At 37.2% G+C, this 27,579-nt stretch overlaps 1 protein-coding gene across 7 annotated transcripts; it reads right to left on the bottom strand.

Moving 5' to 3' along the window:
- Positions 1-400: 400 nt before the first annotated feature.
- Positions 401-27,565, bottom strand: MARF1 (meiosis regulator and mRNA stability factor 1). Of its 7 annotated transcripts, none has more exons than XM_030001854.1 (27): positions 27,412-27,565; positions 25,900-26,107; positions 23,566-24,240; positions 22,020-22,194; positions 20,335-20,561; positions 19,308-19,425; positions 18,404-18,576; positions 17,141-17,575; positions 16,439-16,608; positions 16,178-16,339; positions 15,294-15,483; positions 14,383-14,561; positions 13,335-13,415; positions 12,748-12,984; positions 11,830-11,949; positions 11,298-11,473; positions 10,831-11,051; positions 9,957-10,099; positions 8,479-8,612; positions 7,757-7,959; positions 7,027-7,254; positions 6,019-6,249; positions 5,698-5,910; positions 4,850-4,910; positions 4,612-4,752; positions 3,405-3,575; positions 401-2,868 (listed from the first exon to the last, which is right to left on the bottom strand). In XM_030001854.1, exons 2-27 carry the CDS (start codon positions 26,044-26,046, stop codon positions 2,636-2,638), a joined length of 5,244 nt encoding a protein of 1,747 aa, XP_029857714.1. In that variant the 5' UTR covers positions 26,047-26,107; positions 27,412-27,565; the 3' UTR covers positions 401-2,635. The 7 variants fall into 7 exon arrangements, with proteins under 7 accessions (XP_029857714.1, XP_029857717.1, XP_029857715.1 ...); XM_030001857.2 differs by having other exon boundaries at positions 23,566-24,237; positions 27,412-27,519; XM_030001855.2 differs by having other exon boundaries at positions 25,900-26,104; positions 27,412-27,513.
- Positions 27,566-27,579: the final 14 nt, after the last annotated feature.

Here is a 27,579-nt window from a genome sequence, read left to right as displayed (position 1 = left end):
ACTCCATATGACATTATTCACATTAATTTTAACATTTCAAAGTGAGACTAAAACTCAGGACGAACACCTTACTTCCACCCATTGCATTTACACTCCTTCTTCCATTTTTCTCTTTAGGGTGATAAATAACATGGTTTCCTTCTAAAATAAACTCTAAACATTAAGTTGTATGAAGAGCAGTAAGAGATACTGAGTACATCTGCTAACAGCTGAATTGCAAAAATTGGGAAAACCCTCATTTTCCAGAATAGCAGGTTGTGGATTTATGGTGTTTCTTTTGTCTTCACTAAATCCTAAATTTTAGCTCTCTGCTCTGTCTGGATAATTAAACTGAATGTGACACAGCAAGTTAAGGATTCTAGAACAGTTTTTTTTTTCAGGTCTGCAGACAAGGACAAGATTTATGCTTGCTTGAAAATTTTATTGACACAACTGTTTGGTCCCAACACACAAAACAGCACTTGAGCCACAAAAGAAAGTGTCCAAACAAAGTAGACAGCTAAGAAAAGAATTTTTTCTTCTCCCTCCCATTCCAAGAAAAAGATAGTGCATCAATTGAGGGCTTCAGTGAATTTTTTTTTTTTTAAACAGACATGAATCTGAAGTTGTACATTTAATTGTTAAATTAAAGAATTTAATGGTTGCAATGCTTTTAAATCTGTAAGTCACATCATTCATTTAACCCTTTGGATAAAAAAATATATTGCAATTCAATTAGCTATTTTGTTACACTATGAACACAACTTCTCAAAAGTATTATTCTATTACTTTCAAACAGCGATTTCATCAGAATCACACATGAATCCAGAAAAGATATGCTGACCTCCATAAATGGTATAATCACCACACTCACTTTGACAAATACCATGTTTTCCTCTGAAGCAAAAACCTGGTTTTCTTTAGTACTCCAGATGACTTGTAGCTGCATCCCAACAATATAATTTCAGGTTGGTCTTTTTTCCAATGCATGCTCTTCTGAAACAAAGATCTAGAGTGATCAGTGTTAACCTTATCAAACTTAAGGTGAAAGCAGATGTTCTTGCATTTAACTCACTAAAAGCATTCCAAGAAAGCTTACTTCTAAATTTCTCTTTCTATAGCAGTATGTCTGTAGATGTTTACTAAGGACTCAAAATACTGTGCCATAATGCTCAGAAAAACCTTCCAAGTGTTTCTCTGCATTCACAATGGCTATAAGTTCACTATCGGTAATACTTGCCTAAATTTAAAAGATTTTATAACAAAATCTGGCTAGTAAAATTCTGTCTATAGCCATTATTCAGTAGCATTTCCTGTTGCTGGCTGAGAAATTAGAGCCCATGTTCCATCTCTTGTACTTTACAGTAGAATCCACCTAAAAAATATTCAGTTGGCCAGTGGAAAACCTCTAGTATATGTTCTTTCAATACTACAAGCAATTTATTTGCTGCCTGGCAAATACAACCCATTGTAAATGCCACGGTTACCCAGAATGGGTATAAAGTCTCATACACTGGACATTTCTGCTACCTAGAGTTAAGGTCATCCACTGACTTAACCTCTCTTCCAAAGCTGGCCCTTTCAAAAGCCAACACAAGATACCACAAATTGAAAAAAGCTTCCAACACTAGGAGTAAGTTTTAGAATAAAAACAGACACAGCTAAAAGACAGCACATCAAAGAATAAGCCTCCCATTTACTGAACATGCATAAAAACAGAAAACAAGGTTAAGCTGAACAACCTTAGCATTTCCACGTGTAGTTAGAACTGTCCTTACAGGTGGAAATAGCATCAATACCTTCCATCACAAAACATTTTAATAAGATCTGCTCCATTATCTGTAATTTATGCATTAAATGCATATTTCAGAAATATCAGAACCTTCCTAACTTCGTTTCTAGACACAGTAAAATGTGTGTGTCTGTATCTTAAACTCATGACACCAAGACAGTCTTTTCCTTAACTGAATCCATGCCCAACTGGAACTAAATATAAAAGGGAAGCTTAAAGCATTAATGTCCTAGAAAGCTCCTAAACGGAACTGAAAGCTACAGAAAATGTTTAAAACAAGTTTTACAAAAAATCCACATAATCTTCTACAGACTTCTTTAGACAAAAGAATTTCCAATGCAGTTACAAGTCATCTGAAAGGTCAGAGAACAAGTTTCTCCTCTGGAGTACAATCAGCTCCCTCACTCTTCTCATTTCAGGTCAGCAAGTTAAATTTCTCAACAGGCTTTTGAAAGACAGATCATGCATTTTATTAATACTGTCTGAAACAATACCAGTAAGCAACAGCCTATAGAATACAATATGCTACATGTATGATTACACCACCAATGAGGCTTAAAGAAAATAAAAATCTGTTCCATTTTTGTTGAATTAATATTTTGCTTTTACTGAACACACATTTATGAAAAACTGTGAAATTTAAGAATAATTTAACGAATGCCAGAATTTTTTTCAAAATTATAGAAAAAATCTGCTCTGCTAACAGCTGCGTTCAGTGTAAAAGGAACAAAATCTTCACAGAATACATTAAATACAAATTAATTCTTCTAGGCCTTTCATTAAAATACATAAGGGCTAGCAAATAGCTTTACTTTGTGCAGAGTCCATAGGAACTTGTCATTCACACTAAAAAGAAAGAAAGAGTTAAAGCTTGGTTGCAGGTGCAAGTGAAAAGTTTGCTGCCAATTTCACCTTGTTTTTGTGTTGCTTTTTGGCTGGGCTGTCCATTGCTTCCTTGTTTAGTTGGGTTTCAGAGGACTGACAGGGAGACACTGAAGCATTCTCTGTGGTGTTAGATACCACAGAACCAGAGGTCAATTTTTCTTGAGCTGTGGTAACAATTCTTTGTTTTTCTTCTTCTGTTAAAATCATTATCTCTAAAAAAATAAGACAACTCAATTTATTGATGCTCTGTTCTTGAAAAATAAAGAATGTTTCTCTGGTAATAGGCCACAAAATATTTAAAAAGAACTTGTCAGCCTGATTTGAAGCCAGAAGATGTGTCATGTTCACCTCTGCAGCTGATGTGATGTTTGCTTCTGGCTCTGTCTGCATCGTGTACTATTTAGAAAGTTTAATTTATTTCTCACACATTAAAGTCCCACAGTGCTCAGAAGAGCACTATGAAATTAGTGTGGTGAAAAGGTTGCTGCAGTTTGCAAAATGCAATTTTAGTGGTAGTTAAGTTCCCTATAAAATTCACCCTAGAGAATCACAGTAGGGTGCTTACAGTCAGTACTCAAGAGTTTCTGATGGAAGCCACATGCATTGCCAACGCATCCCCTTGTGTGATATATATACATATGTATGTATTTAAATTGAACTTTACATAATCAATGATTTGATGCTTTATTTTTCAAATTGTATGAGTTATCATGCATCAGTAATACAACATAGGCAAGCAAACTCTTACCAGAGAGAGGTGCAGGGCGTTCCTCAAACTGAATGAGGTCTGCAGACTCAAGAACCACTGGATCGGGTCTCAGCTGCGGAGATGGTAGGCAGGAAGGAACTGGCTCACACAAGAGGTCAATGGGAGATGTATTTGTGAGGCAAAGAAGTTCTTGCTCAGTTTGATTAGAAACTACAAAAATAAGGGAACATCTTTCAGAGTATCTGTAAGCTGTGAATGCGTCACTATTTCAGAGTTAGTAAACTTAAAATCTTCAGATGTGATTCTGAGTATTTGAGAGCTATGCTGTATTTGAAATACTATTATCCAATTTAATTAATGCTAACTGACCTCAGATTCATTCAGGAGCTACTTTGCTGGATCAAGACCATCTAACTAATTACAATACAGCACACAAAGCAATAGTATGTTAATATTGCTTGCCTGAGTAAATATAGCCCTACAGTAAAATCTGGTATTTGCCAAACTTGAGTAATAGAAGAGCTGCAGAAACAAAGTCCTACAGGAACAGTGTTTAACAGAGAACGGCCAATTACCAGACAAGTCCCCTACAAACATACCAGTATCTTATCAAGTATTTAGGTACCACCTAACACATTTACATGTGAAAATTAAGCTGAAAGTTTCAAAATCAAGTGAATTGCCCTTATTAAAAGGGACAAGCCTAGACTTCTGAAATAACTCAAGAACCATTCCCCAAGTTCTCCAACCTGCAGGTGGTAAAGAATTGGAGACCACAGCGAGATATGAACTATGAGGTCACCCTTCCCCAGTTATTTTTATTTGGGGACAAACAGGACTGCCATTATTATTTGGAAATAAGTAACAACACAAAATCAACATAAAAACAGCACAAAAGAGCACTACATTCTCATCAGAATACAGGAGACATTCCTAGCAGAAGCTGCTACTGACCACCTTTTCTCATTAGTTTTATGCTTATAGCCTTAAATTTTCACAAAACCCACGGGAAACAGTAGTCTAGCAGCTATATATATAGTGACAGCTGAGGACAACAGATGCCCTTGTCAAGAGGACACATGGCTAACTATATACTTTGGGAGAAGTTCAACAGCTTTCAAGCCATAAAGCATTTCTACAGAAGTTCAGATTGACTAACTCACACAGCTTTCCCCATGCTGCTTTGATTACTCTGCTTATTTCCCCTAAGATAATAAATTTCTTATATAATTCAATTTTGCATTACCATTGTTAGGTGTTCCTAGACTTAGTTCCATTGATGAAGTGGATCCTGGGGTGTCCATAATATGTCCATTACTGTCAGCAAGTTGATTTCCATGATCATCCACATGATCAGCAGGGGGAAAACTAGGTGAGCTAAAACGAGCTACAAAAAGGCAAGTTCATTTGGTTCGTTTACTCAAGTCACCTCTTAAAAAAGGAAAAAGGAAACCAAGATACTGCTCAAAATTGAAATAGCTTACTTTTCATATCATTCTTTAGTACCACAATTCTCTTATGGCCATGCCCTTTAATCCAGACCACCTATAGAGAAAAAAAAGTAGAATTCAACATCAGCACATACTAAGCTCAAAGCCTAAAGAAGCTTATTCACTGCCTTTCATCTAGCCTTGCATTGACATTATTTCTAAAAGTAAACTAAATCATGTTGCTAATTTGTACTACACTACCCAAGTAAAAGCTCTGTCTCAACATAATTGATGCCAAAGGCAAACTACAAAGCTAGAAATTGTACTAACTATATATCAACAAAATTATATGTTTAAACATGGAGTTGCAAAATTTCATTTTGTCACCCTCCAGAAAAATTAATTTACTTAAAGAAAACCTTTTAGCCATAAACTGGGTCACAAAATTAGCCTAGAGCACTTAGGACATGTAGATGACAAGAAGATGCCACAACAAAACTCCACTATATTGCACTTCTGACAAGGTCCCACAACTCTTCACTCCTAAAACCAATTAATCTACCCTGATCAAAATGAAGCTTCAGTACTGTACAGTTGTTCATTCATTCAAGACAGAAATCAACTATGTCACTTGATAAAGATGCCAAGGATGTTTGTGGCTTCACCAGGAACAGTTCTTAAGCAAAAGTTGACCAAAACACATTAAAAAAAAAAAGTATTTTCTTTTTCTTATTACACAACCCAGATTTCTCAGAAGCTATTAAAAATACAACTGGTATAAGCCTCCTTGGAGAAGGTAACTATTCCAGTAATTCAAACCAAGTAACAGAAACCACAGTTGTGTAACTATTTTTAATCCATGCAGAAATCTCAATGTAATTGTGCAAAACAATTTTTCACACCTGTGGAATTGCTCCCAAGAGCTCTTCTAAATTATTGCAGCCATATGCTTTAGGTTGCAGCACTTCTCCTGTGTATTTGCTATATGCTAGTGAGAACTCGTGAAGAAAGATCTGCTGATAATGGTAAGTGTGAAGTAAGGACCTTACATTCTTTGCAAACATATACAGATTTGTAAGCTTCACATATTCTTCTGTTGCACCATTGGTAAAAACCTATTAGAAAAAGAAGAGGAAGAATTGGAGTGCATACTTCCGTATCCTCTAGTCACAATATCTTTTCAAAGTATGAAACGCACCAGAAAGGAAAAAGAGCTTACATACTTCAACCAAGTAAGGCAGACTCTTCAGGAGTTCAGTTAAGGTCATAAATCCATATTCACATGGATTAAGTGAAGTACTGTGTGTTGTTTCATAATGCTGTTTAAGCTGTTCAACAGAGAGAAAGGACGTTCCATCCCAGGACATCAACAAGACTAGCAATTGGGCAGTCAGAGTCCGCAGAGATTTTCTATTTATCAGCTGAATTTGCTTGCCAGACTCTGTGTCAACAACCTAAGAAAATGAATTGGGAATGAAGTTAGGGACAGGGAAGAGATTAATTTATAAATAACTTGTGTGGCTGGGGTTTGTTTGAGCACACCCATATCTGACATTACATACCAACATCTGATACTCCCGTAGCCAAAACCACACAGGATAAAGAAGCTTATTACATGGAAAAAATTGAATACACAAAAGCAGCGTAGCAGTTTGTCCACATGGTAGACATGATTTTACTCTTTGTTCCAAGCCAGGTGGATCTGACTGAACTCCAGCCTGAACACCAGCTGCTAAAATAACAAAATTGGAGCAACTAAACCAGTATGACCATGTCCATGTGGCTGTAACCCTTCTTTTCCACTAACATGTAAGACCATCTATCTATTTACATTCAGAGTCAAAGCCTCAAACCACAGGTAAAAAAAATTAGGAATATAAAACATTAGGAGACTGATAACTACTACAGTTATCAGGAAATTATTGCTTTTACACAGAAGTCAGGTGGGAAAAAAACAATTTGTATTGTTAAAATAAGTACTATGATACAATCTTTTACTTATTATTTGTTGAGAGAAAGTTGAAAGGTTGCAAAAGAACAAAGAGAATATCATCGGGATATAGAAGGTACATTTAAAATCCCTTTGCAATTCCCCCTGCTCCCAGCTTAATGAAATATTGTTTCTAGACTACAATACTAAGCACACCAAGACCTGTAATTTGAGACAGAAAATTCCTTAACACAACATTACATACCTTTTAGAGGGATAAACTTCAAAGTTAAAAGATTACCTTTACAACATGGCAAAGTTTCTGCATTAAAGCTGGAACTGAGCTAACATCATAGTCATGAAGACGCAGTGTGTATCCAAATGTTTTACTGTACTCTGTCAGTAAATCAGTCATCATAAGGCAGTTGTCTTTCTGAGACCGCAGCAGTTTAACAAACTGGGCAGCAATTGCTTTGACTTGTTCCACCTCCGTGAGTGTGAGAATTTTCTCGTCCCCACATTCCAATACCTACAAAACAGAAATTACACTTCGTCAGAGTGATTTACCTCATCTGGATGAAAAAAGTACAATCTGCAACTAAAATTCAGTGCTTCCAGACAATCATTTGCTATGCAGCAGGGCCCAGCTACCTCAGAAGATACCCATATAGCAAGCAAAACTATGTAATTTCTGAAATACAACAATAGGCAATTAAATAGCTATTAACCTTTTTCAAAGCAAGTTTAACACAACTTTAATGAAACTTAGCTCTAATTTTGATGCATTGAATTTTGTAAGTGTAATGCAATTTAGAAAACTTGAATTTGTTAACAAACTTAGCCTGAATGCGCTAAAAAACTTGGACCATTTAACCAAAATAGCTATATCAAAGACTTTAATACAGCTGGCTAACATTAGAGGTGCAGAGTTTATAACTCATACTAAAGTTAATGAGAAATATAACCCCTGATGAAAGTCGCGCACAGATCTCAAAAATGTTATTAGTACAGCTTAGGATTTTAGAACTTACAAGTAAGACATCTGGTATGGCTTCAAAGAGTTCAAGTAGTTTTGTAAAACCATAGTAAGCAAGTTTGCACTGACGACCAAAGTGGTGGTGATAAGAAGGAATAAATTTATTGAAGGGCATTCGAAAATGAGGTTGATGGCGCAGTAAGTCTACTACCTCCTTAGAAAATTGTTTGGTTCTTTCAATTTCTTCTTGTGTACGTTCTAAAATTAAAAAACAAAACAAGAGCTATGTACCAACACACTTATAAAATGGAACAGAATATAGTAAGAAAATACGGTGATTGATTTTCAGCTTAATCATGTATCACACCAACTCACTATTTTCTTCTACCACTGAAGACCTTTACTAAGCTTACATGTTTAAAGTCCAAAATAATCAGGTGATCAGCACTTTAGAAGATATTAAATAGCCAAATATGTTGGTATTTTTGCTGTGTGGCAACAACCCACTCTAATCATTCCACAGAAAGTTTAACTACATACAGAAGTATTAACATTATTTTATGTGTTTTGCCACCTGCTTTCCTGTCTGTTCCATTATAAGTGTTCCTAGAATGAAAAATTCTTTATTCGCTAAAAAGTTTATAACTTAGTTATGAAGGTAGAAACACAATTATAAATAAAAAATTCAAGTCACTCCTACATACTTTAGTTAGTACAGTTTTAAAATAGTAGAAGAACAATTTATTTGGCAACGGTAAAAAAAGTACATGGACATACCTCTTTTGGGAATACAAATTACCATTTCATTGTCTTGCTGTGACAAACAGATGGTTGTATCTGGAATTTCTGATATTATATCAGCCAATTCACAAACTCCGTACTCAGTAACATCCCAGTCCTTAGAGAAACACCTGAAAGTTTTATACAATTGTGTAATACAAGCGTTAATGCATGCTGTGTAGGCAAAAAAAATGTGTAAGTTGTGACAATAAGCCTCAAATAACAAGGAAATAAGCATAATTTTCATATTGGCAATAATACTACCATGTGAAACAAAGGTGAAAAGTATTCTTAACTCAAATTATCTATCCATTTCGAACCAGACAAACAAGACACACTGATGGTTCAGGTGACATGGGAAGAAAAAGCTCTATCTATGAACCAGTGGATGCCTCAAACCAGTCGTGGTAAGTGACAATATTTTTCAAGCTCACGTTTTAAGTGATTTAAAAAAATGTAATTATGTCATACAGCTCCATATGGCTACACTTCAATAGTCTGTATTTGCTTAATAGTTACAGACATATGCTCTGGTTAAACAAGATTAGGTCACAAGAGAAGGCAGAGACCATATCCTGGAAAACACCGTATTAAGGTTCACAATAGTATGTAACATATTAAAAGGTATTTTACTCTCCCCACCTCCCCAACAGGAACCTCTCAGAAGCAAGAACACTTCACGTATATTCTTATTCAACAAATGGCCAGAGCTGACTACAACGGAGATGCACGTTTAGTAGATTTAGAAACAACCAATAATGTGTTTTTGCCAATAAAGGAAATAAGCAGAAGCATGCATTCCCAAAAAGGAGCTGTTGGCACATGCAACACAACAGCACACAAAAGGTAGACCACATGTAGCACTAAGATCATATAGTTTTCTCAAAGTACATTAAGTACTGCTTTCTCTCTTCATATCAAGGAAAGAATTATTCTTGGTTCTTAAAAACAAAACAAAACAAACCAAACCCTATTTTTTACCATGCTAGAACAGAACGTTCTTCCTGGCAATAGCAAGACAGGTATTACTTTTCATTTTTGCACTATTGGTAGATCCAGTTAAAGTAGTAAGAGCATCTATTGTCAATTGGACTATTTATTTTGCACTTCTCACTAAAGAAAGCCTAACACTAAATTTTCCCTTTATTGTTCATGTTAAGGTGCCATGACCTGCTTGCTTAAATCCAACCTTGCAGTCATGGCTTCAGAGAGAACTAATGAAATACAATAGCCCATTTCAAACTCCAATAAAGTTAAATGAACCTAGCACTAAAGGAAGCAGTAAAGTCTGCCACAGCGCTTTTAATTTTTGTTTTCATTGGAAGTTTGAACTTCCACATCCCAAGAGAGGCAATATAGTTGCCACAGTTTTGTACTAAGATTTAAAGTGCTGACTTCTGTTGCAGTAGGTTTTAAAACCACTGTTGATAGACACGACCTGCACAGTTGTTCTTGTTTCATTAAAGATAACTTACCAGTGATAAGCCTGTAAGAATTCCCTCACAATAACTTGCTTACTGGCCTGGGATTTGAGAAGCTTCAGTAAGTCTTGAGTAAAGCGCTTCACTTGAGCTCTGTGCGTTAGAGTTAACAAGCGTTTGGAACCCATACCAAGAATCTGAAAGAAAATTTTATTTGATCACTCACATCTAGCATCCTGAGTAACTTCTTTTACAAGGTATTTAGAAGCCAGTTCTAGTATAGGTAGGCTAGAAATAAAGGATGTAATAGAGACAGTGTTTGGAAAGGCAGCCTTATAAAGCCGTACACTCTCTGTACTAACGCATATGTTGCCAAGAAACTAAGAAATGCTTCCTCCATGAGTGCTATTGCAGCTTTTGCACATTTGTATTGGTTACTTTAAAATTCCACAACCAACTGGTGTTCATAGTAAGCTGATGTGACCATAGTGGGGTTTTTTTGTAACATAAGGCCACATGACCACATGACTTATTTCACACAGAAATCCTTCAAGTCACAGGCTACGCATTACAGCCTAACTTACAAGCACTCAGCGTTTGCTGTGTTCTTATGGTAAACAACACAGCTAAAACCTTTTACTCAAGTGCTAGCCACAGGCTAAAAAGCAGCTTCAAACTTTATTCCAGAAGCTTAGATTAAATAAAGAATTAATTCCCCCAGAAGTTGTTTTGGGAGGGTGAGGACAATAACAAAAAGAGAAACGACATCTCAAAAAAAGATGACAGTTAAACTCCAAGGTTCAGTTAACCATCTCTTTCAAGGTGGACTAGATATTTGCATAGCTTCTATTATACAATACCAACCAGTAATTCAGATAGTTGAAGATACAATTCCCCAAGTTAAAAGGAACAGTGCCATATAACTCACTTGCAGTACATGAGGCACCGCTTCTAGCAGCTCCATTAATTTAGAATACCCGTAGTCAGACACACGGCATTGTTTTGCAAAGTGATGATGGTATGTTGGGATGAATTTACTGACAGGTATGACGCAGGACGGTTGGCTTTTAAGTAGATCTATCACTTCTCTACTGAACTGAATAAGTTGTGGATTACCTACAGGGCTCTTAGAACGTAGAAGCCAAGGATCTAAAAGAAAAAAAAAAAAAAAAAAAATCATATTACTGATCCTTTCGCTAATATTTGTCACTAAACACTGCACTTCATTTATGACACAGGCTAGAGCACAGGAGAAAAAAAAAAGAATGAACATTCAAGATAAACTTCTTATAAAGAGAAACTTAACAATTATACAAGATGTTTACTTTATGCTACTCTTAATTTTTTTAGCAGAAAGATTAGTTCAGAGAAAAGATTTTAAATAGAAATATTTACCTGTAGTAGGAGGTGGTGGTTTGTTATGTATCCATTTAATAACTTTAATGCCATTTTGGGCAGTGGCAATGTTAACTCCAGGAACACAGGTAATTAGATGTTCTAAAGGAACACCACCCTGGCCTTCTGGCACCATTTCAAGATCATTGAACTCTGACATATAACAATCAGGAAAACTTTGGAAGAAAAAAAGCTTCCATTATACACTAAAATACCACTATAACAGTTGCCCTACAAATATCATTTTTTTTAGACACTTCCTGAGCAAGAGGCTTCAACAGCTTGCTAACACATTATAGAAGTCTTCATAAAATGCACATTTTAAATAAGTGCATTTTTTTTTTTGCTCAATATGAATTCAGAAAGTAATAATTTCATAAGGCACTTATTTGCTATAAAAGATACTACCTTACACAAGAACTGGAGTTTTTATGGAATAGGTAGTTTCAGAGCACTACAACAGCCATTAATAAAGTTTTAAATCTTTAACTGATCAGGCTTCACACTAAAAGCCTAAATTAAAATACTTTACCTTAGTAAAGGCACAGTACCCTCATGTGTCTGTAGAAGACTGTGAACTTGGGGAGCAAATGTCTTCAGAGACAAAATCACAAAAGGAATTCTGTAAGAATCTGGATCAAACTCATGCTCACTGTAAAAACAAGAGGTTGAAGTTTATACGCTCATTCTACACATAGCTTTATCATAGTATGCCTGTGCTCACATACACACCCATAGTAAACATTATACTACACATATACAATATACTGCTACTAGCTGACAATACCACTAGACACAGTCACAAGCAACTTCCATCTTTTCTTCTTCACAAAAATTAATACAGCTACAGCAAATTTCCAGAAGACAAGCAACATTTAGAAGACTGCATTTTTATCATCATTAGATTAAAATTTTCAAATTGAATTTTAGCAGCACATACCAGGCAGTTAACAGTGAACATCTAATAACTGCTCTAGTAGCACAACCTGGCTGCTGTTGAATAAAACAAAGAACTCAATATATGGCTTCAGGAACTCTTCAACCCAGTATGAATCACTTACTAAATGCAGCTGGAGGACAAAGAAGAATGATGAGTTCCAGCTCTAATTACATAATGAAATTCAGGCTAATAGAAAGCTCCAGTATGTATAACTTTCCTATATAACCAGAGGAAGGTAGTGTACCTTTCAGCTTCTGCTTAAGAGGTATTCAATCTTGACAGCTGTGTTAGAATACAATAATCTTACCTGAACAGACTGATCCAGGAGAACTGCCTAGAAAACTCACTGTACCATCTCACAATTTTCTGCCCAACTTATTCTTGTAAACATATAAACAGCGACTGAAGCATGCTATATGAACATATATACCTCAACTTTAATATACCTGTAAGTGTTAAATGCTGTTCAAATATTTTGTAAGATTTTATAGTATTTTATACACAGCTTACATAAAGTCTTTATTCAGGCAATGCTGCTTACAAACAGGCTCGTGATATTCCAACTCTTCAAATATTATAGGACTACAGTTTGCTGATGAACCATCATGTGACTGTGAAGATCCCAGTGGACTCTGGCGGGCTTGGCTGCTGGGTAAAAGGCACACCAGCCGCCCACTTCCTTGGTCACGGATTGCCACAGTATCCGTTAGTTTATATAAGTCTGATACAATTAACTTATGCCCAAATCTAAAAGAAAAAAATTGAAATAAATACACATTATAAACACAGTTACAGAATGCAATAATATGCATTTTTTGTTTAAGAAACAAGAATATGCTAGAAACTATTCTCTGCAAAATGTTAAGATGACTAATCTATTCATCCCAATGTAGAAAAATGAAGTAAAATACTGAAAGTATAACCCTCTAAGGCCAGTATTACAGTCATTGCCTCCGGATAGATAATATGCTGCAACATCTAACAACAAAAAACCATAACACTCCATTCTGTTACTCTCTATAATTCATTGTAAAACAATCACACAAGATCAGATTCTTTTTAGAAGTACTACAGAGAAACAACAACTGAGAACTTACTTTTTTTCATAGATTTCTGTAAATTTGAACACAGGCAGACAACAAGCAGGTGCATCCTGCAGAATGGACATCGTTTCTGAGCTATAAAAGAAGTTTTGTAACATTAGCATAAAATTAATCTGTTAGTATTAGTCTCCAGCCCAAACTGGTGAGATATTTAGATGCAGTTCATGAACTGTAAATCTAACAGGACAAACTGCATTCCCTTCCATCCCAGCACTACAGAAGTTGACACTTCAGATTAGGACTGTGTAAGTAGTAACGTTCCTGCTAATTCGTTAGATAATGTCAATAAAGGAGTTGCATCTTCCATAGGTGGTGGTAAGATTTCAAACATCTATAAAATGCAACATTAAAGCTGCACCATTTTAAGTTACCAGCCTGGCCATTCATTACATTAAGAACTTTGAACAGGCATAAACTGAAAGGAAAGAGTTAAAGTTGTAAATTATCCAATTGCAAGTAGTACATAACTGCAGAATACTCTACACTCCAAGCACTATTTTCACAGAAAGCTCCAGTGAAAAGATGAAGACAACTTTTTTCCTAATGCTTTCTTTCAGTAAGGAAAAAATTGAAAGGGAAAATACTTGCATTCTCACTAGCATCAGCACTCTAGTTCTATCATCTTCTATATACAAAATGGAGATCAAAGAAACACTAACAGCATTTAAACTGTGCATCCCATCCTCAAACAGAAAATTCATATGCACTTTCTGGGAGGAAAGAAGAAATAGAGATGCCAAGTGTAATTTTAACTCAGCTGCACAAATTAAGTTACTGAGTTATAGCAGTATTATGAAAGATTAGTGGTGAAACTATTAAACACTATTTAACAGAGATCTAGTCTCTTCAGATGCAAATTAAAATATAAGCAGTGTAAAAATGCTGAACTGAAAACTAGCCTCATTGTATTTAACACATTCCTCAGGTCATAAGACAGATTCTACTTTATTTCCCTGTCATTCCTTTGCTCAGTATTTTAAATCGTCTCTCAGCCACTAAATAGGTGCTAGAACAATTAAGAAGAGGCCAAAGTGCTTATTACCTAAGTAGAGAGAGTGATTTACTAGCAGCTCCCGTTGCTAATGAGACCTGGATCCTTTTACTGCCAATTTTGTATCTGTGAAGACTGTTGACAGCACTGATGGCTTCTTGCAGATTTTCCATCCGAACTGTAGCTTTCAACTGGTAGTCCGTATGAGGACTGAGCTCTACACTTTTTACCTGAAAGGACAAAAACACCTTATATGTTTACCACAAAACATTAACTCAAGGCAAGCCAACATGAGAGTAGCACTGTCTTGCTTCAGCCAAGAGCTGAATACAATGCAAAAGGGAACTGAGCATGGTGAACCATGGCCAGCAGGACAATGCAAACAAGAAGCGAGTGCAATGAGCTGTGGCCAAGGCAAGACCATGATATTCCTTTAACACAAGTATCATCTTCCCATGTAGAAGATTATGCCAGAAGAATGTCATCTACAGATCAGACAGAAATAGGGCTGCTGCAGAAATGACCTCTCCTTGCATAGTTGCTTTTTACTGATTCACACTCGCCATGCCTGTTTTTGACCATTTCTAATTCAAAACAAAACCTCAGTTTTTATTGTGATTTTTAAGCTGACATTAGGAATTCAGCTTTACAGCTTAAAAAGGTTATGCAGCTAAAGCCTAAGTCTCTTCCCTGCGTGACTTAAGAGCCAGTAAGAATTTTATACACAAAAAACTTCAGAATATCAGATCTGTGAAGACCACATGCAAATTAAGAACCTAGTGCAAGTGATAATCTGATCTTTTTGAAGGAAAAACACAGTACTTCCTTTTAACAAAGTTTAAAAGTCACATTTGGATACCTGTCCATTCCTACTCACTTAAAGCTAGACCACAAACATGTCCATAAATACCTAAACAGTAAGTATTTAAAAACAGGTTTAATAAAGGTATTTTAGCCTTTACCTTGCCATGTCTTGAGAAAATTTCTTGTAAATTTTGCAGCAACTCTTTTCTGGACAATCTGTAATCTATATTGCTGATCTGAATGTCTGTACCATTTGCAAAAGGATCAGGGCAGTCTGTACCACCGGTATGGTTTACTACATTAAACGTGAGTGGAGATGATCTATTTGAGATGTTTGGAGACATACTCCTGGGTAAAATAAAAACATTTATGAGCTAAAGTAGCTATTGCACAATATATACATCTCAAAATTAATCAGAAAACAGACATAGGTCAAGTGCACAAATGCAGTACTCTGAAGGTATTTTCCTAGTACATATATGTGCAGGCAAAACAAATTTCGCAAGCAAAACATCATAACAAGACAAGTATTTCCTTTCCCCTCATAGCAAGTCATTCATATTATGTTTCAAAGTCACCCAATTTAATAATATTTGGCACCAAGTCTTGCACTATCTTACTAACACATTAAAAAAGTCAAACTCATTCACATGATTTTAATAACTGGCAAAGGCCAGATATTTAAGTCTACAAGAGTTTAATGGGCCTGGGTAAATTTCTACTGGGAACATCAAAGGCACTGGAAGAGGAATAAAATGTCTGTAATACCTCTGAAGATTTTTCAGAGGCTTTAAAGACAAAGTTTGCAGGAAACAACTGCCACATAGTAAGTTTCTAAAAAAGAGTTCACTTCACCTTGTATTTACATCCACCCTCTGTTAGGTGTTATGCAGCACCATCACAGTTTCCTTTTGCCTCCACAAAAAATCAGTGTATTAAAGTAATGCGCTTCGCACACACAACTCCATGTGCAGCTGTCAGTAACTGAGGTATATATTGGTGAAGTCTCACTTCACCTCCCAAATAAGACACGGATACTTACCGAGATGACCAGCAACTCTGAGACATGAGTAAAGGACTGAGTTGTCTGGAGGCCGTCAACTTACTGAAAGCAGAGGGATAGCTGACCTGAAATACAGTTTCATCTTTATCTTTTTTATCTACAGGAGAATTGGTAATGCTCCTGGAAGCAGAGGTCTCTTTTCTATTTACAAATATATGTAAGAAAAAGAAAACACATTATGTTGCAGAATTCACATTAAAAATGTAGCTAACATTGATGTCTTTTTATTTTTAAACATACTTCTGACTACTTTTACAGGATGATTCTCCCGTTCCAATCTTTTTGGTTGTCAGAGACACTGGAATCGCTGCATTAGAGTTACTCTGAGGAGAAGGAATTTGTTCTCTTAAATGTTCTTGCTGGTTTTCAGTATTTCTACTGATGGTCTTTGATTCAAGGTGGCACAGCTCCTATATGAAACAGATGAAAGGTCAGCATAAAAGCACCAGACATTCCTTGCCAGAGACCTTCCTTGTGATGGAAACATAGATAACTGACAAATTTTTCTTTAATAGCATTTTCATTGGCACTTCATAACCAGGAATATTTGATTTTCTGTGACAGAAAATAGTAAACCGTCAATTAGTTGAAATATTTTTGCTACACTGTAGATCTGCCCTAGTTCACCTTAAAACTAGCAAAATGGATCACTCCAGATGTTATACTCGACATCAATACAAAAGTCAAAACTGGCCTAGGATTCGAGACTCAGTAAGTACCAGCAGTATTTCCAAATTGAGAAAAAGGTGGCAGGGAGCAGGGAAAAACAACCCTCAAATTCATTGTCTGCTTTCCAAGCAGATGAAAGCAGCTCTCATTCGGGAATGTCACTATACATTAGAGTTATTCACTAAATAGGACTGACAAGTTAAAGCTGTAACAGACACAATCCTCAGAACATGAGGAAAAGCAAGAATACTAAACAAGGTAGAACAACAATACCTGTAAACTTTTAACATTTGTGGGTTTGATGATAGATCCATGAGTCTGGAATCCTCTCCCAGCAGAGCCTTTGGTACCAGAAGACTGATCACTTGAGTCTTTGTTGAGGAGGCACAGCTTTGTATTCTTGTTAACTTTTTTGGGAGACTTCACCTTTTCAGTTCCCACAGAGCTGGAGCTTTTTGTTTCATTAAGTTCTTTGTTTTTGGGAGTAAAAGACACTACAATCCTGTTACCAAACACATCTTCATTTTCCATTCGCTTCCAAGCCCGTTCAGCACTTTCTTGATTTAAGAAACGGAGAATTGCACTGCTTCCAGAAATGCTCAGCACCTTCCCTCCACAGTTGTCTGACAAACGCCTGAGTCTATTACTGACACTTTTGCTGTCTCTGTTTGTTGGCAGGTTATAAACATATAATAGGGTATGGCATGCCTGTTTAAAGGGAGTAAGGTTTTAATTTGATTGTGTCAGAATACCCCTTGTTCAAAATGAATATTTTTACATTGATTCTGATGACACATGCTCTCCCCCCACCCCCGCCAAGTAATTCTTTTTGCAGCATTCAATTTGTTTGGTAAACTCTCATACCAAGGTGGATCCTCAAACTTCCATCTCCAATATAATTTAAAGTTAGAAGAGACTACAGAGTCCCTGATCAATGGATCAATACTTGATCACTTCTCCAGATAAGAAAGCATCACTGCTTGCAACTCAAGAATTCTATATATTCTACACACGAATGTGAACACGTAGTTCAAGAAGTTATTTTACAGTAAGAAAAGGTCATGAGTGCTGTGACAAGACAACACAGCAAATCTAGAGGTAATCATCAGGAAGACAAAAAACCCCAAGAAAACAGTAGACAGTCACTCAAAACTGTCAAGAAAGCATCACAGAGCTGTCTTAATGCACAACTAAGTTCTTACCCTAACTTACTGCCAGTGAAAGAAAGGCACGTAAGATACATTCTTATCACTAAATATTTTATCAGATAATGTGACCTTGCTATTTTAATTTTTCAGTTAATTACTTTCGTCTTTTATTATTTCATTCTTTCGGCCTTAAAGCAGAAAGCATACATCCACATGGTAACTGAAATACAGACAATAGTCAAATACCCATAAGACATCATGTCTCACCATAAAAACCACACACATAATTTCAGCCTGCTCTCCCCCTAAATTAGAGGAGAAAAAAAAAAAAAAAAAAAGGAAGCTGACACTTCAAAGTGTCTGTCACATTAAGAATTAAAAACCTTACCGGCATTTTCAGCGGTAACCTTGGTGGCAAGTCTGAAATAAATTCTTCAAAACAAATAAGCTCATGAGCATGATGTAAAAGTGCTTCTGAAGCTTGGTTTTTATGTACCAAAATTATCCGAAAACCATGTCGATGTCTCAGGTCACTGAGTTCCAAAGCAAAGTTTACATCCGCTGGAGGAAAAAAAAAAAAAAAAAAAAAAAGAACAAGGAAGCACATGAAAAAGCTAAAAAAAAAATCAGATTAAACAAACAAAACCCCAGATCTCACTTGACAAGTTCTATTTATCACTGAAAATTTCCAATGAAAAAGCACTAACAGCTACAAGGCTTCTCAATAGACATAATTTACATCGGCAGTTAGCATTCAGTCTCAGACAAGGGCTTCGTTTTAATAGCAACTTCTAGCAATTTATCAGCAAGGCATTCGACTGGTACTGTATACTTCTGTAACAAGCATTTGTTTAGCTTTAGGGAGAAACCCAAGGCAACACACAGCAATTAAATAGTTGAGTGGCTTGCATATTCAGCTGCATAGTATGCTGCTACAAGAATAAAAAACAAATCAAACACATTTTGCTCAAAGCATTCTGAAAGATTACCATAAGGAAAACTCAATGAGTTTTACTTTATTAGCTTTCTGCTGAAGCTGTCTAACTTTAGACAGTATTTATACGCATACCTACTGACACCCAAAGACATCAGATTCCAGTGCTAATTTGACTAAGCCAAGTTCTCATCTCTCCCTTGCTGCCACTGACATTATTAAGAATTCTTGAGCAATTCAGTTAAAGCTGATTCTAAACACAACCCTTGGAAAGCAGAATACTGTCATCTACAAAAGTACTATTGAAGAGGAGAGGAAATGAATTCTGCACTGTAGATGGAGTACCACAAACACTTACTTGACACAAGAACCACAGTGGCAGGTGCAGTGTGTGTATCAGCAAATCTCCTAAGACTCTGTCTGAGTTTGTCATCAGCAGCATTCTTTGCTGTAGCATTGATGTGTGCAACAGTCACCTGTGGAAATATAGATAAGCTCTAAAGGAAAGCTTGATGTGAACTATGCTTGCCTAAATATAATTTTTTTAAAAAATTAACATAAAAAACAAGCCTTCACGTGCTCCTTTTATTTAGATAAATTAATGCACACATGCATGAAATACAACATGTATGGATCTCAAACTGTTCTACTGAGCAATGAACTTCAACCCTAGTTATTCAGCAATGTCTTAGGGATGAGTTCTGCTGTTCTGTGTTAAAGATCACCACCTACATACCTTAAAAACATTCCACGAACCCTCATTTGAAATAGGGGGGTGACAAACATAGCAAGTACTCACTATCAGTTTGTTTTACCTCACATAAGCAGATAAACTGTCAACCTGTTATCATATCTGCAATTCAGGGGGTGGGAAGGGAATTTCTGACTTAGAAACCTGCACAAAAAGTTAAAAAAATACCAAGAAACAAAAGGTATTGATGGAAAAAATACAATGTTAAAGGTGCCCCAGTCAATACCACTAATTTACAAGTGTCCTCACTAATCAGCATGGTATTCACTAACAAAAGTAAAAGAAATTAAGTTCACAGAATCATAGTTCCTTTAGGTTAATGATTTAGTCATAGATTTGGAGGATAACACTAGAAACACCACCACCACTTATTACTGGATGAAATCAAAATCCTCTATGAACACTAGAACTACAGCTAAAACAGTAATCTACATATAATGGAATGCAGTTTCAGTTTTAAAAAGTATCACACCAGGAAAGTTCAGCATTAAAGACCCAACCCATAAACTAATTGTAAGTTCACGCACTAAACACAGAAGCTAACATACAGCTTTAGTGAACACGAATCACTATTAGCACACTCAGAGCACACAAATTCTCAAGCAAGAACACCAAATAGATGCTGTTTTGATACCTGGCAGTTGTTTAGCTCCTGAATAACTTCTTTATTTTCTTTACTAATGTCACACACGCAGATGAATTCTGCTTCTCTGTGACCTTTAAAAAACTTTTCACGAATCCTCTGTACAACTGCTATAGCTGAACGGCCAGTGGGAACTGAACAGTTTTCAATATCCCAGAAGACTCCAATGGGGGGCAAGTTTTCCAGAACTTGGCCTGTTATTGCAACTTCCGGAGACCCTGTACAGGTTTAACAACACAGCTCATTTTAATCTCCAAATACGAAAAATGTTAAACTTACTATACTATAAACTTTGCACATGGGAAGCTTTATGTTTTAGAGAACAACACGCCCAGGAACAAAAGTTCAGTTTTATTTGCTTAAGGAATCTAAAAAACAAATCAGGTGTTTTCAAAGTTTCTCTTTAAGGGAGAAACTTTAAACCTCAGATCAGTCTTAAACAGAAATTCAGTCACTGTTAAGTTAGGATAAAGATGCAAGACAACTTCAGCTTTACTTTTAAACTCTCAAACAATCAAGTAATGTATTTTAAAAGAAATGTTACCAAATGCTGAGGTGGCACGTGACACTAAAATTGTCTGAAGTTGTGTCACACTAAACTCAGCGGGTGCTGTATCAGTAACGGAAACGAAAGATGAAAGCTGTTCAAATTTACAGTGTGCATTAGATACAGAACCTAAACAAAACTGGATGAGATTACCAGTATAGTGACCATGATTATAGAAAATTAAGGCAATATGGAACAAACACAAAGGTAACCTCAGTCTCCTGAACTGTAGGATAAGAATTTTTGCTATTACAGGCTAAGAAGTGTAAATAAAGTTTCTGGTGTTTCAGCACTCTGAATATCATTTAATTTTGAATTAACATTATACACCCATTCCATGCCCACAGAACTGGAAAAGAAACATGAGGAATGACACAGAATCCTCACAGGTCAAAAACAAGCTAAGAATTAAAGTTAGCTGAGAATATAAAATAAAGCACAGCCAGCAAGTGTATTTGTTTGGGTTTATGTTGACTAGTTATTCTTCTGCAAGATTCACTGGAACTGCATTTTGTAAGGACACTTAATTGGGGTGTTGCACCTTACAAACCTAAAAATGGGTGTAGCCTTAAAATTATAGTAAAGCTATCCAATTTTTCTCCCATGACTTTTTTTTAAGTTTATAACTTTAACACTAGCTATGATTTTGTAATTGAAGCAGTACTAACCCTGTGGAAAAACCATGTAGTTATTATTTCACACAATGTTTTCCTCTCACAAACACTGAAAAAGGCTATATTGTAATTATAAACATTACAACTTTACTGCACTACAGACTAAGAAAAAGCTTTTCTAAGTATGGCTGAAGATAATTTCTTTATACAACACCAGAATGAAATAGCTTCCAAGTCCTTAGATTTTCTTTTTCTAGTTCTTAAAATGGTAAAAAATGTAACAGTAAAAAATCAAAAGTCTATGGAGACAATACAGTAAGTTAACTAGGTAGTCACAACAGGTAAATCCAAGTTACAACTTTGCGAAACAGAAACAAAGTATTTTTTTACTGTTTAGTCTTCTATGACTTCACAGAAGTTTCCAGAGAACAGTGCAATTTAAGAGAACTCTTCACGTGCAACAGCATTTAAGGAGGACATGCACTAAGTGCAAGTTTCAAACAAACGTGGTTTACCATATTTCTGCGGTGATTTGCCAAGGCTGCTTGCCAGTAGCAAACTCTTCTCATTTCCTGTTCCTTTGGTTCCACAGCCATTACATATTGGGATAGGAGCAGGTGCAGTCTGTGCACTTGGAGGAGGAATATTTGGCCAGATTTTAGCAGCATCAACTAGGCTGTTTCTGGTTGGCTGTTGGGACAATTTTTCAAAATACATGTTCATTTAGTATACAATATTAACACATACTATTCCATGCCAGAAACACTCAGTTTCTCTTCTGCAACAAATGCAAGTTCAGCTGTATTCTACAAAGTTAATTAACCGTCTCACTGCATGAAGGAAACTCCTCTCCTAGAGTTTTTCCTAGCATACTTAGCTCTGGATTTCCAAATGCAAGGAAAGATTCTATTGAACTCTGCACATCAAGACAGGCCATCTTTAAGAAGTACTAAAAACATGTTCTAAAAAAAAGCCTAACACGTGAAATCAGCACAATTAAGAGTACAAGGTTGAATCGCCTCTCTCTCCCCCCCAAAAATAGTGGTCATAATTCCAAACACACTTGTCCTAGCTTCAGCTGGGATAGAGTTAACTGTCTTTCTAGTAGCTGGTACAGTGCTATGTTTTCAGTTCAGTATGAGAAGAATGTTGATAACACTGATGTTTTCAGTTGTTGCTAAGTAATGTTTAGTCTCAAGTCAAGGATTTTTCAGCTTCTCATCCCCAGCCAGTGAGAAAGCTGGAGGGGCACAAGAAGTTGGCACAGGACACAGCCAGGGCAGCTGACCCAAACTGGCCAACAGGGTATTCCATACCATGTGACATCACATCCAGTATATAAACTGGGGGGAGTGAGCGAGCGGCTGCGCAGTGCTTAGTTGCTGGCTGGGGTTAAGCCATGACAATACTGAATTCACCATTTAGTTTCTTGAAATGAAGACATTTCACTTTTATAATGGAAACTCAAATTTAGAAGTTTAAGTAACCTATCTTGCAAAGTTGAGTACATTATTTCACCTGAAATTCCTATTAAAATTCAAGCACAGTTTTAATCAGTTCTAAAGTGTACCAAATTGGTATTGAAATATAAATTACAAGTTTGGGAAGACTGGACTAAGATCTATCAAACCAAAACTAGAATATCCTTATAGCATCAGACATTTCACCTGACTTACGAATGGATCTTCATTGATCAGCTGCCCAAGGGTACATGTTAACTGCTGTTAGCCTTTTCTCAGAGTCACTACTATGGAACATTTTAATTAGAGTTATCAGGAAGAGATAACTGTCTTTCAAATCCATTCGAAATTCTGCTTGAGTACATTACAGATCCCCTGTAAGCTAAACATTGTGATAGCTTCTTGTCTTCCTACCGAACTGAATGTTACCTCAGAAAAGAGATCATCTTCAAAAAGGATATCTGGCACACTTCAACTGTGCATCACCAACGAGGAGGATGCAAGCTGCAACCTGGGGAAGCTGGAGTTTTGCTCAAGTAACATTATTTCAACATTAACCATATACCATGCTTAATGAATGAGAAACACAATGTGTACAAACCTTGCTCAAGCAGTCATTGCAGTAGTGAGAGCCCTTTAAACAAACTGAAGGTGCCATGTTTAGGTGCAAAGGGTTGGCGCACACACGCGACGTTAGCTCCGACTGTGCAATATGCTCATCCAAGTGACCTGCAGCCCCAGTTGTGAATTCAGAACAAGGAAAATAGCCAGAAGATGTGCAGCTCTGAAGGGCTGGAAACTGATGCAGTTTGTGCACATTACCATGACAGGACTGAAAATGGAGTTTTCCACAACAGGGCAGATGTTGACAGGAAGATACACTGTTTTCTACGCACATGCCAGGGAACTCACTTGCAATGCCTGCCAAATTGCTTCTAGTTGGAGGGCTCTTCAGTGAAGGTGCAGACGGATAAGCAAATCCTGACCCTACTTGACATGTAATCGTCCCAGTGCTTTTTGAGTCTAATATTGTGCCAGGGTGAATCAAGTTACCACCACCACCACCACCGCCACAATGCATTTGTGGAGTACAAGACGAGTCAGAGCCATGAGCACAGCAGCTTACTTTTGGGCCAGGTGAAAGCTGTATTTGCTGTTGCTGAAGAGGATGAACATCAGGAAGCGGTACTGCTGGAAACAGTTTAGAGCCAGCATTATGAGGAGATGAAGCATCCTTCAATTCTACAGCAGCTTTCTTGTTCTCCATGTAATCCTTCTGGAAAATGAAAGCTCAGTTATGTTCAGATAGATAAATAAACCAATGATTATATAGTAAAAGCAAGCATATTTTTAGACTGTTATAATTTTGACAATAACAGAAATTTTGAAAAGTGTTACCTTTATGATTACTATTACCTCACTGTCTGAACATGAAGTATATTGTATCAGTGGATTTTGGAAGCAACAAAACCAAAAAGCTATAAACCAAACAGCAATGGGTCTGTAAAACAATTTGAAAGGCAGAAAAGTGTTCGGCTGAGGCTGAGATAGATTTGAAATTGCAAAGCAAAAAAAAGATTTTTCTTGTAAAAGCAAACATAGATGGATGCAATGTAAAACAAAAAACCCTCAGTTTGGAGGTACATAAGTAATGATCTTTTACTTTGAATAAAAACTTTAAAATTGTATTAAACTTTTAGAAGTAATGCATTAAAAGACTAAGACTTTAAAAAAATAGAAATTATATCAAGCACATAAACTGAGGACAGAGAAGACCAAATTTTCACAACAACTACGTAAGTACTTTTTGCCTACTCTGATTAAAGATACCAAAGATGTACAGACATAAAAGCATAGACAGAAATACAGTGTTGTTTTCGGTTTGGGGTTTTTTTTGTCTTTTTTTTGTTTTTTTTTTTTGTTTGTTTTTTTTTTTTTTTTTTTTTTTTTTAAATAGCAGCAGTGAAAACTAAGCAAGGTTATGAGAAACACCATAACAGTCAAGGTCAGTAGAGCTAACCTGCGTGCAACTCGCTGCTTCAGAGCTTTAGGCCAGTACTCTGGAACTACTTTTACTTTCCAAATTGAATTTAATGCATTTCCTACCACACAATAATGAATAACTGATTTCTCAAGTTCAAAACAATTCCTCTCTGCCTGATTACGAATTGAAGACACAGTCTGGCAAAAATCTGTCTAGAACCATTCTATATGTTTAATTCCAGAATTTACGGCAGCTCCCTTCCTAACCCCCGACGCATGAGAATAGCAACACAACAGGATACATGCTTATCTGTTTCCCCCATGTCTTTTACTCAAAGTCAGATTGAACATGCATGAATGAGTGTTACTTAACAGCTGGAGCTTGCCTGCTCAAAGTCATTGTGTTGTCCTATTCCTTAGCACTTTGCATCTTAAAAGTATAGAATCATATACAGTTACAGAACAGGAACATTTAAAGCAACGGAAACAAGAAAAAATTAGACATTCACGAAGAACAGTATCCACAGTTGCTGTAACTACTATATAATAATAATTCAGAAAATTCTAAAGTTACCTCCAAACTAAATTGACAAAATACTGGAAGCACGAAGACTACTTCCCTACTCTACTCTTCAGCAATAACTTCACAGAGCTTTCAAGAAGCTGCCTTATGTACTTTTAAAGCAGTCAGTTGTGTTATTCCAAACAGAGCTGTAGAGAGTAAAGCCCTTCAAGCAAAGCAACTTGCCTGCTTTCACCAACACTGATGAAAGAGCTGCAAACACAACTACAGACCTTAAATCCCCAGGTAGATTTTGTACTTACCATGGTAACTGCTGTCTCCTCTTTCTCCCCTCCCCACTCGCCCCCTTTAGTCAGCAATAACACTGCAGTTAGTTATACCGCTCTGTACCAGGATATCAACTATGCTTTTAGTAAAACAATGAATTACCGTTTTCGCACTGCAAGGCAAAGACTTTTCAGCAGCAGAAAAGCAATTAGAAAGTTTCCAGAGCCATGGTTTAGCATCATTCTCTTCTCGCTGAAGCCATCCAAACGATCTATTGCAGAGGTTCTCTGTCCTGTTTCCTTCCATCATACAGCCAAACAAAAAGGTTCAACATTCTTTCATCCCCGCTTCCTTTCATTCTTCCCACCTGCTAAAGAGAAAAAAATGCATGCTTTAAATACCTTTTAAGGTAAGACAGAGAAAAATCATGGTGGTCTTATGAATTCCACTACTGCCCGATCACTGAGCCTGCATTATTTATGTTAAATTTAATTATGTATATGGGACACAGCCTTGACTATTCCTTTTTAGTCCAGGAATATTCTTCAAGACCTGCAGCACAGGTGAGGTAGTCCAAGGAAAACACTGTTTAAGTCTACAGCATTAGCCACATTGCTCCAGAAACGCATTGCTACTGACATGAAATAAATCCCTGAAACCTTCAGAGCATTCTCCTGGCAAGAGAAGCCAGGAGGTAGGTTTTCAAGAACAGCTCATCAGTAAATACAAAATAGCTGCAACTGAAACTCATCTGAAAGAATTAAACTGCACATTCGTTGTTTTTCCATGGGCTAACAAAACTATATATACTTGTATTAAGCATACAGCATTTAGTATTTAAACAGAGCTTTAAATTATTAAAGTTATTTACAAGTGCTTCTACTAATTCTCAAGCAGCCCCGCAGCACACCACAGTATAGCTTTACAGAACCACGAAGAAGCAAAGCAACTTGTTTAAGGCCCAGCCACGCTGCACCAGAAAAACTACGATTAGCAATCAAGTCTTCTAACCCTCAGACTACATACTGCATTCATTAGACTACACTCCTTCCCTTTTTTTGCATTTAATGCACACAATAACCATGGAATACATTCCATAGCTTACATTTGCCCCAGCGTTATCTTTAACCACAAAAGAAATTTGATTTTTTTTCTATAGCGCAAACGTTTATTCACACGACCCCTAAGCACCCCAAAATTACGTTGTATAAAATATTAAGTTAATCAAGTTCCGCAACTCTTTTAAAAACGCCTGGCAGCACCCACTCGTTTCGGAATTAGAACCGTAACTGAAAAAAAAATTAAACGCGACATTAACCACGTCTGTCCGCGCTTTGCCCTCTGCGGCTCCCAGCTCCCTGGGTGCTTCCAGCTCGGCCTGGCCCGCAGCCCCGGGGGCGACGGCGAGGCCCGACCCGCCCCCCGCCCAGACAAACAGCCCCAGCAAGGCGCTGCCGGGCAAACGACCTCCCCCGCCCGCGGGGCGGCGCCGGGCCGAGGCCGTTGTGCAGCTCCGCCCGGGGGAAGGGCCGCTGCCCGCGAGGGGAGCGGGCCCGGTCCCCGCGTTCCGCCGGGGCCTCCCCGCTGCCGCAGGGCGGCGGAGGCAACCCCGGGCGAGCGGGAGCCGGCGGGCCCGGCCTGGCTCGGCTCTGCCCCCGCCCGCCGGCGCCTCACCTGAGCCGCCCCCAGCGCTGCCGCCCCTCACATGCCGCCGCGGCCCCTCACACCCCTTTGTTGTCCTCCCTCCTCCCTCTCTGCTCCTTCTGCCGTCAAGCGACGCCGAGCGCCGGAAACCCGCCCGCTGCCGTAAAGGCGGCTGTCGTAACGCTCCGCTCCCTCCTC

The sequence above is a fragment of the Aquila chrysaetos genome, chromosome 25 (assembly GCF_900496995.4).
Source record: "Aquila chrysaetos chrysaetos chromosome 25, bAquChr1.4, whole genome shotgun sequence".
Lineage (NCBI taxonomy): Eukaryota > Metazoa > Chordata > Aves > Accipitriformes > Accipitridae > Aquila > Aquila chrysaetos.
This window is presented reverse-complemented; position numbering and strand designations above follow the sequence as displayed.

Excerpts from the sequence above, each read along its gene's own strand:
- MARF1 (XM_030001854.1), bottom strand. The coding sequence starts at position 26,046 with ATGATGGAAGGAAACAGGACAGAGAACCTCTGCAATAGATCGTTTGGA. Across the intron at positions 11,474-11,829 it reads GGTACTGTGCCTTTACTAAG|TTTTCCTGATTGTTATATGT; the intron begins GTAAAGTATTTT and ends TTTCTTCCAAAG. Across the intron at positions 8,613-9,956 it reads TTCTTACAGGCTTATCACTG|GTGTTTCTCTAAGGACTGGG; the intron begins GTAAGTTATCTT and ends TAAAACTTTCAG.